Here is a 9,857-nt window from a genome sequence, read left to right on the forward strand (position 1 = left end):
GTACGACAAATTTGCAAAAGATCACTTTTATTTTTTTCTTCAGAGAAATGACATTTGGTTAAATAACAACTTTCGATTGATCTTAAATCTCGATTGTTGACTTTAATACTTTCCTTTACAATTGCAGAAAAAAAAACATCAAGAAATATATTTTCCGCTAATAAAGTTACATATCAGAGAAATGGTTAATTAAACGCCGCAAAAGTAAAAATAAATGAAAAGAGAAGAGATTTTTCGCTATGTAATACACCTATTATTACACAGATATATTACGCGACATGAAAATTAATGCAAAAAACAAGCGAATAAATAAAAGATGCGACAAAATATGAGAGTATTAGGAAGGAGAGAGAGAAAAGAAGAGAAAGATAGGAGAGAGAGAAAAGAAGAGAAAGATGTCAAAATTTTATTGAGCTTGATTACTGTGATTAACAAGTAGTGCGCGCGCTTTAATCTGACGGAAAGGATTGCGCGTACAGCGTACAGATCGCTATATGCACGTATACGTTGCGCGAATTCTTTAAGCAGTCTATCAAAGACTGCCGACTGGCTAACAATAAGACGCGCGTAGAATTTCGAAAAAAAAGAAAGTTGAGCAGTGGATAATATCGTGCGAGTAAGAAACGATTGCTTTTTGTGCCGAAACAAGTCAAAATGGAACACACAAAGGTTCGCGCATATATTATGCAAATAAATAAATTAAAAAAAAAATATATATATATATATAAAATTTTGCGTATACTATTATATATTATAAAATTATGGGTTATTAATTTTACTATGTCGATCATTAGTGTGTGTAAAGTGTGAAAAATGTACGAATAAAAAGAAAATTGTTAGGAGAAAAAATTAGTAAATTTTTGGAAGGAAAGATATCTTTATCTTTATCTTTATTGTAATATTGACAGCAAAGGTAAATATGTAAGATGAAATATATAAATATATTGGGAAGTTTTAAATTTTTTAACAATTATTATTTGTATATGTATATATATTTTTTTTCGCATACATGTATACTCTATATAGCTTTAATTTTAATTATATGATATATCAAAGTAGAAAACAAATAATAATGTAATAATGTATAATAATATTTTAATTTTGTAATATTTTAATTTACAAAATTAGAAATGTATAAGCTCTTTAACGCGCGCATTATAAACAATGTTATCTCAAAACTGCAAATTGAAAATTTCTTACAAATGGAGAGATAATTTCCAATACTTGGTATTTATTCATATGATAATCTTTGTCTGTACATAACGTCGGTACGATCCTACTTGCGCGGATAAACACGAATGTTTGCGGAGATATAAGTTCGTTATTTGAGCACTTACATGTTCTCATTTTACTCTCGTTTCATTAAGTAGTCATTAATTATCACCGTTCAACTGCCAGTTTAAATCTCGAAAATACTTGTGATTAAAAAATGTATCAGAAATTAATTCATGAATGTACTTATCCCTTTACGATATGATAATACCTGTTGCTTACATAATATTAGAGATTTTGCAAGACACTATAATAAAACATTAAATCGAATAATTTACAATGTTGCTGCAGTTTCATTATTATCTATCTTGTTACCGTAAATTAATCAATATTTATTGCAAAAGACATACACTATCTATTGTAAGTATTCTTAACCATTTTTACAATAAAATAAATACGACGATCATGTCTATTAGTAAAAGAGCATTACGCAATTTGTTTGTTAATAATAGGCGCATCCTACAAATTGTAATGTGTACGATATCAAAGCTAAAAATTTTTTATTCTTTTTAAATTAAATTGTCATTAATTAGTAAACATAGCGAAATATGTCATCAGTTGATTGATTTATACATGATTATACATTTTTGTTTACTTTATGCAAAAAGGACGCAGTAGCGTTAAGACATCAAAATTATATAAATCTTCTCCTTTTATGTTTAAAATTGTCCGACTGCTAATATGACTGACAGCATGACATCGCGGAACAAATTTAATAAGAATTTGCGATTTTATTCTAATTTGAGATGTATATATACTATATATATATATATATATATATATATATATATATATATATACGTACTGTATAATATGTTCATATTTATAAGACGGATTATACAAGAATTTCGCTAGACGAGTCTATCTACAAAGACAAGGGCGAAAGCGTGGTGAGGGTCCTATCGTCTCGCGCTTAATAAGATCGATTGGCCATACCCAGCCTCGAAATTCACTTTTACACTCTTCTTATTCCCGGAGTGACTATATTAAAATAATAGTGTGATACAAATGTTAAACTATCCAGATAGCCAACAACATATTTTTGCGATGTCATATCACATCGTATCATATCAATAACATTCTCATATAATTTTTTGAGAGCAATCTGATTACACACAATGTTACGATCAAGGAGCGTAAATAATTTATATCTTTTATGGCTGCGCAATGTTATCTGTATTATGGAAAAAAAGTCATCAGATAATAAATAATTAATTTTTCAGAGTTACGTCATTGATACGGGCCGAACAATATTCCAGCCATCCGTCTTATCAGCCGACGGAAACGAAATTAAAAATAGAGTAAATTTAATAGACACATTATATATATGTATAAATTGGAATGTTTTACTTCTCTTTTTGCGAAATTTTTCGAAATTCTATTTATTGATTTCGATGTTGATTAAGGAGGAAGACGTGATAGAGAGAGCTCAATGGAAGAACGGAGTGGAATTTCTCATGTCCTGTGTGGCGTTCTCTGTCGGTCTTGGGAATATCTGGCGATTTCCATATACAGCTTACAAGAATGGCGGCGGTGCTTTTCTCATCCCTTATATAGTGGTACTCTTCGTAATCGGCAAACCCTTTTACTACATGGAGATGATCCTTGGACAATTCACTAGCAGGTCCTGCATTCAAATCTGGTCCGTGTCGCCCTTATTTCAAGGTATTTTACTTTTCTTTCTCCCGTAAAAATCAAAATCTAATTAATCCTGGAAAAAAAGTGCCAAATAGAAATTAATCTTGTAAATATACGAATATCCAGATAGTTGGATGCCTAAATCAATTACAAAAAACTGGAATATTTAGATATTTATATACATATACATACATAGATATATGTATATATAAACAGAATATATACAATTGTTTTAACTATAGTACTTGGATTTATATGGTAGGACGGTAAATTTTAATATTTATTAACTAGGTATCGGCTATGGCGTAGCAATATCAGTATTCTCCGTGATTACTTATTATTGCGGCCTTATGGCTTTGACACTCTATTATATGGTGGCCAGTTGTCAGTCAGTACTTCCGTGGGCCTATTGTTGGGAAGAATGGGATGACGCGTGCTTCGATAGCTCGTCGATCGGGCAAGCGAAAAATGGAAGTACAAGTTCCGCCGATTTGTATTTTAGGTATATTAATCTTTATACAATGCGCAATTACACAACGCTATTCATTACATCTATTTTTATATCTGACGCTATTATTGCACATTTGTTCGTATTATGTACATACATTAATATATATCGTAAATTATCAGAAGCATTCGTAACTGCATCGGGTTATTCTTGAAAACTTATCGCCCGACAAGATTCAGGATCAGAATTTGCTAATATCTCTTACAATTATAGAGCAATGTGATAATAATGTATTATACAATATAGTACATTAAATTGTATCATCGACATTATCTCTCATCTATCGTATCTTTGTTTACATTTTCTTCATCTTTGATCTCTATCGTTATCTTAATTTTAGATTATCAATTTTTCTTACTTTTTTATTATTCTGAGCTAATATTTATTATATTTTTTAGGAGAAGCTTAATCTTCAAAGCAGAATAAATATTTCTAGCCATCTTTATACATATGTTTAGAAAATTCGTCCTTAATGAAACGGGAATCGAGAATGGGCTCGGGCTACCTTCGTGGAAGCTGGTCTTGGCGTTGTTGGTCAGTTGGATATTCATCTACGTCGTGATCTGCAAGGGTGTGAAAAGCACCGGTAAAGCGGCTTACTTTCTGGCCCTTTTTCCGTATATCATTATGATCAGCCTTTTGGTTAGAGCGGTGACACTGGACGGAGCAATAAACGGCATCATCTTTTTTTTCGAGCCCAAGTGGCACAAGATTCTGGATCCGGTGGTTTGGTACGCCGCCATCACTCAATCATTCTTCTCCCTCGGCGTGTGCTTTGGCGCGGTGACTATGTACTCCTCATATAATAATTTTGAACACAACGCGTCCAGGTGCGTGTTATTTTTAGAAATCTGAGATATAGTTTTCAATTTTCAACAATTTTTATTCAAAGTTTATTAGAGAATTGATGGAGGATCTCTTGCAGAGATTGTACGATTGTAACGACTCTGGATCTTTGTACCAGCTTGATGGCAGGCGCGACAATCTTTGGAATTCTGGGTAATCTTGCTCATGAGATCGGTAGTGATGACATTGGCAGCGTCGTCCGCGCCGGAACAGGTTTGGCTTTCGTATCCTATCCGGAAGCTCTGGCAAAGTTTACAGTGGTACCACAGCTTTTCGCCGTACTCTTCTTTTTAATGCTCTTTGTCTTGGGTATAGGCACTACCGTTGCCTTCTGTAATGTTATCGTCAGTATTATTAAGGACCAATTTCCACAGCTTAAGCAATGGAAGATTGCCGCTGGCGTCGCGATCTTTGGTTTCTTAGTCGGCATTGTCTATTGCACGCCCGTAAGTTTTAAAAGACAATTCCTTTTTCTTTTAAAATAAAAGGGAGAATCTCTATCAAATTCTCTTCAATCATCAGAAAAAAAAAATGAAATTATATATCAAAGTAACAGAGGGTTTATATATTTGTATAATAATTTACTTAATAATAATAATGTTTATTGAATCAAACTTTGAACTTTTGCCGAAATCATTTCAGGGTGGTCAGTACATTCTTAATCTGGTAGATTATTTCGGCGGCACTTTCATTATCGTATTTTTAGCTTCCTTCGAAGTGATTGCCATTTCCTGGGTATACGGTAATAATCTATTGTATATAATACATTTTACTCTTTTGTGAAGCTGCTTTATGAAATTATTAAAAAGAGTGACTCGATTCGCCAGGCGTCGACAATTTTATGGATGACATCGAATTTATGATAGGAAGACGGCCATCCTTTTATTGGAGATTCTGTTGGTGTTATTTGACTCCCCTATCCCTATTCACTATTTTGATTTATTTCCTGATTACTATAACGCCGCTCACGTACAACGATGAATATTATCCAACATCCGCATACGGTATACCTCTATGCTATTTGTATACATTTTTTAAAATTACAATTAAATTAAAGAATTATAATTAATATATATATATATATATATATATATATATATATATATATATATATATATTTATATCTTTATTTATGTCTTGTGCAATCCTAATTCTCACCGACTTATTCAGTCTAATTCGAAATTCCCTTTAAAATTAACGCTCAGCTCTTAGCTAAGATTTTATTGCACTCGTACTTTAGCTTTTTCAGGTGCTGTCATTTGGATATGACGCTGAGGAACTTTTCTTACCTTTACTAAGTGTGATCGTTTATACGTCGTATGTATTTGTAGGCGATTATGTTGCACAAAAATAATATCTTTATTTATATTACAGTTAATGTAAATTAAAAATAGATATAAGTACAATATTATAGAGCATGTGTAAAAATTTGATAAAATAAAAATTAATTATGTAGTTACTCACAAAAGCTAAATTTTTTGCATATATATACATATATACTTATGTTAGATAGAAATTAGGAGACGAGATGTTTCTCTCATAAGATAATATCATATTAATATTAAAATATTTGTTCACTTTTTACAGCTGCAGGTTGGACTCTTTTGGCTTTAGGACTCCTCCCGTTTCCTTTGGGAATGATTCTTGTTGGAATTCGAAATAAAGATAAGACATGGCTAAATGTAATTCACATTTTTATATATGCATTTTACTTAAATATTGTTTCAACATAAATTTTGGATGTGTCGTAAATCTAAAATGTGATTGTTCTTCAATTTCAGATGATTAAGCCGAATGCCAATTGGGGCCCGAAAGACCAGAAAAAATACAACAAATGGAGAGATTTCAAACAATCGAAAACGATATCGCGAACGTGCGCGAAGAAATCAAAAGTTATAGCAACGCTGTTTGGCAATTATTGACAATTATAATTATAATCAAACAGTATTAAAATCATTATATTTTGTATTTATTAATCACAGTGACCATATAGTGATCTCGAGTAAAATGATTTCAAAACTATATCGCAGCTCTTTATTGCGAATTGGACGTTACACATAGTGCATGTAATATTATATATACAAACGGAAATGAATTTATACGAAAGCGCGCGTTAATGAAGCCAACTACGTATGTATATTGGCTTTCTAACTACAGTATTACTGAACACAACTGCATGGGGAATTATCTAATATATTATATTAAATATATGTATTGTATAAAGTGATATTTCTTTCAATTTAATGACCTTATGAAACCTGTATAAAATTATCATCTGGCAATCTTGTCGCGACGTGAAATAAATATAAAGTACAATAATTTTCATGTGCATAGTTGAGAAATTAAATCTCTCTCAATCCTGCCATGGGGATCCTGTCACGGCAGAAACGACTGTACAAATTCGTATAGTATATATAAAATTGTACGTTCTACTTTGGTTCCATGTTTAAAAGAATGTAAAGTATCTGTTTCCAGATTGGCTGAATTCGCTTCTCTCGAGCTCTTGCTCTCTCCTCCTTGAAGATTTTCCAATCTTTGCACTGCTGCACTTCTCGTGGACCCCATCCGTTCGCAGGTACGAAACCTCTCTTCAACATCTTAAACAATGCAACGATGTATTTAATAACGATGAATTTAATTGTTCAATTTTTAATCTCTTGTAAGATGTGGCACAATTTTTTTCAGAAATCCTCCGCATAATTCTTCAAGCACTTGAAACAATAAATTATTATTATTGTGCTAAAAAAGTTTTTCTTTTATTTCTAAAACTTTTTTATATAAAAGATTTTTAATTTTTATCAAATTTTCTTGAGAAAAAAATGTATCAATTATAACATCATTTACTATTAAAATTAGAACAAATTATTTAATGCGATGGCTTATCTGATAAAATGTAGATTATTTTGTATTACAAAGTTCTAAATTACAAATTTTCTTTTTTCGCATAAATCGATTTACCTGCGCGAGCGGCAATTTTCGATTCTTCAGCATCGCAATCAGCATCCATAGCGGTATCTGAAGAACACCTATGCAAAGTATCGTCCATCCGGCGGCATGTGCAGATTCCGGCAATAATCTTCCACCATAAGTTAAAGGCGACAAAGTAACTACTGTATAAATAAAGATCGCTATTAAAATCAATGGCGTAACTATAAACCAACATATCCTCCAATAGATGCTCGGTTGTCGGTCCAGCATAAATTCCAAATCCTCCAAAAAGTTTTCAAATCCTGCCAAAAGATAAAAATATTGTAATTTTATCACTATCATTCCGTAACTATTTTCGAATAAACTGTGATATTTTCACATTAAAACGCGCAATTAAATCACGGAATAATAAAGATTAAATGATGATAATTAAAAATAGAAAGAGTTGAAAATGTAATTAATGAAAATATAAAAATTTCTTACCATATATCCATATCACTCCGGTCATCTCAAATGATGCCAAGATGAAAACGACGAATGAAGTACCGTAATAATCTACTAAAGTTAGGATAAACTGACCACCCTGAAAAATTTACATATCAATTAATTAATTAATTAATTTTTAACACGAGAGAACGTTTAAAACTAATTCTCTTTTATTGGTTAGTATAATTTTATACCGACTGGTGTTACATAAACTGTGCCAATTAAGAATCCTAGAAAACAGGTCGGAACAACAATTTGCCAAGTCTTCAGCTTTGGAAATTGTTCGTTTATTACTGTAATAATTCCAGTCATCATTCCCACAGCACTACCGACACCAAGGACAAACATCATTACGAAAAACAGTACGGCAAATAGCTGCAATAAAATTTATGATTTTATTTTTCAGAGAAAAACGATTAGAGGATATTCTTACTCGGTATATAAGTAATAAAACTGGACATGATAAAAATAAATCTATGGTATTTTAGTTTTAGAAAAACACTTTTTGTGTGTTTGTATGTGTGTGTGTGTGTGTGGTGCACTTTATCTTTGCTATCGCGTCTGGATAAGATATAAATGCTAGACCAGCTCCACCTTTGACTACTTTGGATATATCTTCTATTCCTAACTCGTACGCCAGATTGCCGAGAATCCCGAATATCGTGCAGCCAGCCAAGAAACTCGTAATTGTATCCAGCGAGGTAATTATTATCACGTCTCTAAGTTCGTACATAATAAATATAAGCTAATGGAGAGAAGAAGAAGATACTACTAGCGAAATGAAAAAGAAATTATTATTATTTATATTATGTCGAAAAGTTTTGTGCAATTTTTAAAACCTTTTTATTTGTTTAAAATCTAATTTTGTTAATAACTGAATCTATCTTCTCACCTGTAGATGTTGTGCTTGAAGCTGTTGTGCGAAGAGTATGTAATGATGCTACCGAAGCATACGGAAAGCGAGAAGAAACACTGCGTTACTGCGGCGTACCAGACGGTCGGTTCCAAGAGTTTCGACCATTTCGGGGTAATAAAGTAGAGGATCCCGTTCATCGCGCCATCCAATGTAACCGCGCGAATCAGCAGTGAGATCAACACGATGTACGGAAAAATGGCAAGAAAATAGGAAAATCTCCCGGAGCTTTTTACACCTTGAAAGAGTATCATGCAAACCGTCGCCCAGCTGGCAAGAAGGCAAAGCGTCAATTTCCAATCCGGCCATCCGATTCCATCGTCGATACTCTCTTTTTCGTGCAAAACCACTCGTCTGCAAATCATTTTATCTTAATTTATATCGAGGATAAGCTTCTTTCTCGACAAATATACCAAAGAGAAAGATTGCTCTGTTTATTTTATAAATATTATACTTTGTTTCTAACATTACGTATATGTATAATGAAGTCTTAAATTTCGATCGAGACTATACGTATCCGTATACATACATTCCGATATAGTATATACATACACATATAGTACATCTAGTACGTCCGAATGTCTGATATAACAGAGCTGCGTTTTAGTTTGTATGGAAAGATTCTCTCCAAATAAAGTCTAAAGTTAGATAAAAATCTTTTCTAATCTTTTTACTCACTTTCTCGCTCATTAAAGAAATTATAAAAGCAGAATTTATTACAATAATATTATCGTTTATATAACATTAGAAAATTATTAATTTATCTAACAATAACATTTTTCTTAAGTAGAGTCAGTATGGCTTCTCATAAACCTATCGTTAAAATTAAGATTGCGATTTGTAGAACATATTACAGACATCCTATCTGAGATTCAAAATAAAAGAACACTTACGAAAAGTATAATTCGGCCGAGCTTTGCTTGCTGCTGCCGTTTAAGAGATTATCGAGGATATCGACGCTTCCTTCCGCTGTACTGTGATTTCTCTTTGTACTTGAGTCGACACATGTGTCGCCCCATTCCTTTAGACAAGTAGCCCAAGGTAACTCGGCGGAAAAAGAAGCGATCAGATAATAAAATGTCAACGCCATCAGTGAGCTGTAGTAGGTCGCTAACGCGACAGTCGAGCAGAACTGCGCCCATCCGACTCCTATTGATGTAAGAAGCGTCTGTTTTTAATTTAAATGGGAACACCGTGCGCATTAAAGTCACCGTCGTGTCGACTTGCGACGTAATCGCCAACACGTAACGAATCGTTCGATCGGAA

The 9,857-nt window shown here is 32.6% G+C and overlaps 2 protein-coding genes across 4 annotated transcripts in view; one reads left to right on the forward strand and one right to left on the reverse strand.

The window, feature by feature from the left end:
- The first annotated feature begins 512 nt into the window (after nt 1-512).
- On the forward strand, nt 513-6,283 carry LOC115240986 (sodium-dependent nutrient amino acid transporter 1-like). Of its 3 annotated transcripts, XM_029816474.1 has the most exons (11): nt 513-669; nt 2,496-2,573; nt 2,679-2,937; nt 3,202-3,412; nt 3,877-4,248; nt 4,344-4,542; nt 4,639-4,710; nt 4,907-5,006; nt 5,092-5,268; nt 5,852-5,946; nt 6,046-6,283. In XM_029816474.1, the coding sequence occupies exons 1-11, from the start codon at nt 655-657 to the stop codon at nt 6,184-6,186; spliced, it is 1,719 nt and encodes a 572-aa protein (XP_029672334.1). In that variant the 5' UTR covers nt 513-654; the 3' UTR covers nt 6,187-6,283. The 3 variants fall into 3 exon arrangements, with proteins under 3 accessions (XP_029672334.1, XP_029672332.1, XP_029672333.1); XM_029816472.1 differs by having other exon boundaries at nt 4,344-4,710; XM_029816473.1 differs by lacking the exon at nt 2,496-2,573 and having other exon boundaries at nt 515-669; nt 4,344-4,710.
- The window catches only part of LOC115240989 (sodium-dependent nutrient amino acid transporter 1-like), a 5,869-nt gene continuing 2,286 nt past the window's right edge, over nt 6,275-9,857 (reverse strand). The window contains exons 3-9 of the mRNA XM_029816488.1: nt 9,485-9,740; nt 8,571-8,945; nt 8,222-8,397; nt 7,877-8,067; nt 7,676-7,775; nt 7,223-7,494; nt 6,275-6,861 (exon numbers count right to left, since the gene is read on the reverse strand). Coding sequence (XP_029672348.1) covers nt 6,694-6,861; nt 7,223-7,494; nt 7,676-7,775; nt 7,877-8,067; nt 8,222-8,397; nt 8,571-8,945; nt 9,485-9,740 — 1,538 coding nt within the window. The 3' untranslated portion in view covers nt 6,275-6,693. The remainder of the gene's footprint in view (nt 6,862-7,222; nt 7,495-7,675; nt 7,776-7,876; nt 8,068-8,221; nt 8,398-8,570; nt 8,946-9,484; nt 9,741-9,857) is intronic.

Source organism: Formica exsecta, unplaced genomic scaffold, assembly GCF_003651465.1.
Source record: "Formica exsecta isolate Colony F162 unplaced genomic scaffold, ASM365146v1 scaffold458, whole genome shotgun sequence".
Classification (NCBI taxonomy): Eukaryota; Metazoa; Arthropoda; class Insecta; order Hymenoptera; family Formicidae; genus Formica; species Formica exsecta.

Excerpts from the sequence above, each read along its gene's own strand:
- LOC115240986 (XM_029816472.1), top strand. Across the intron at positions 2,938-3,201 it reads CGTGTCGCCCTTATTTCAAG|GTATCGGCTATGGCGTAGCA; the intron begins GTATTTTACTTT and ends TTTATTAACTAG. Across the intron at positions 5,007-5,091 it reads TGCCATTTCCTGGGTATACG|GCGTCGACAATTTTATGGAT; the intron begins GTAATAATCTAT and ends TCGATTCGCCAG.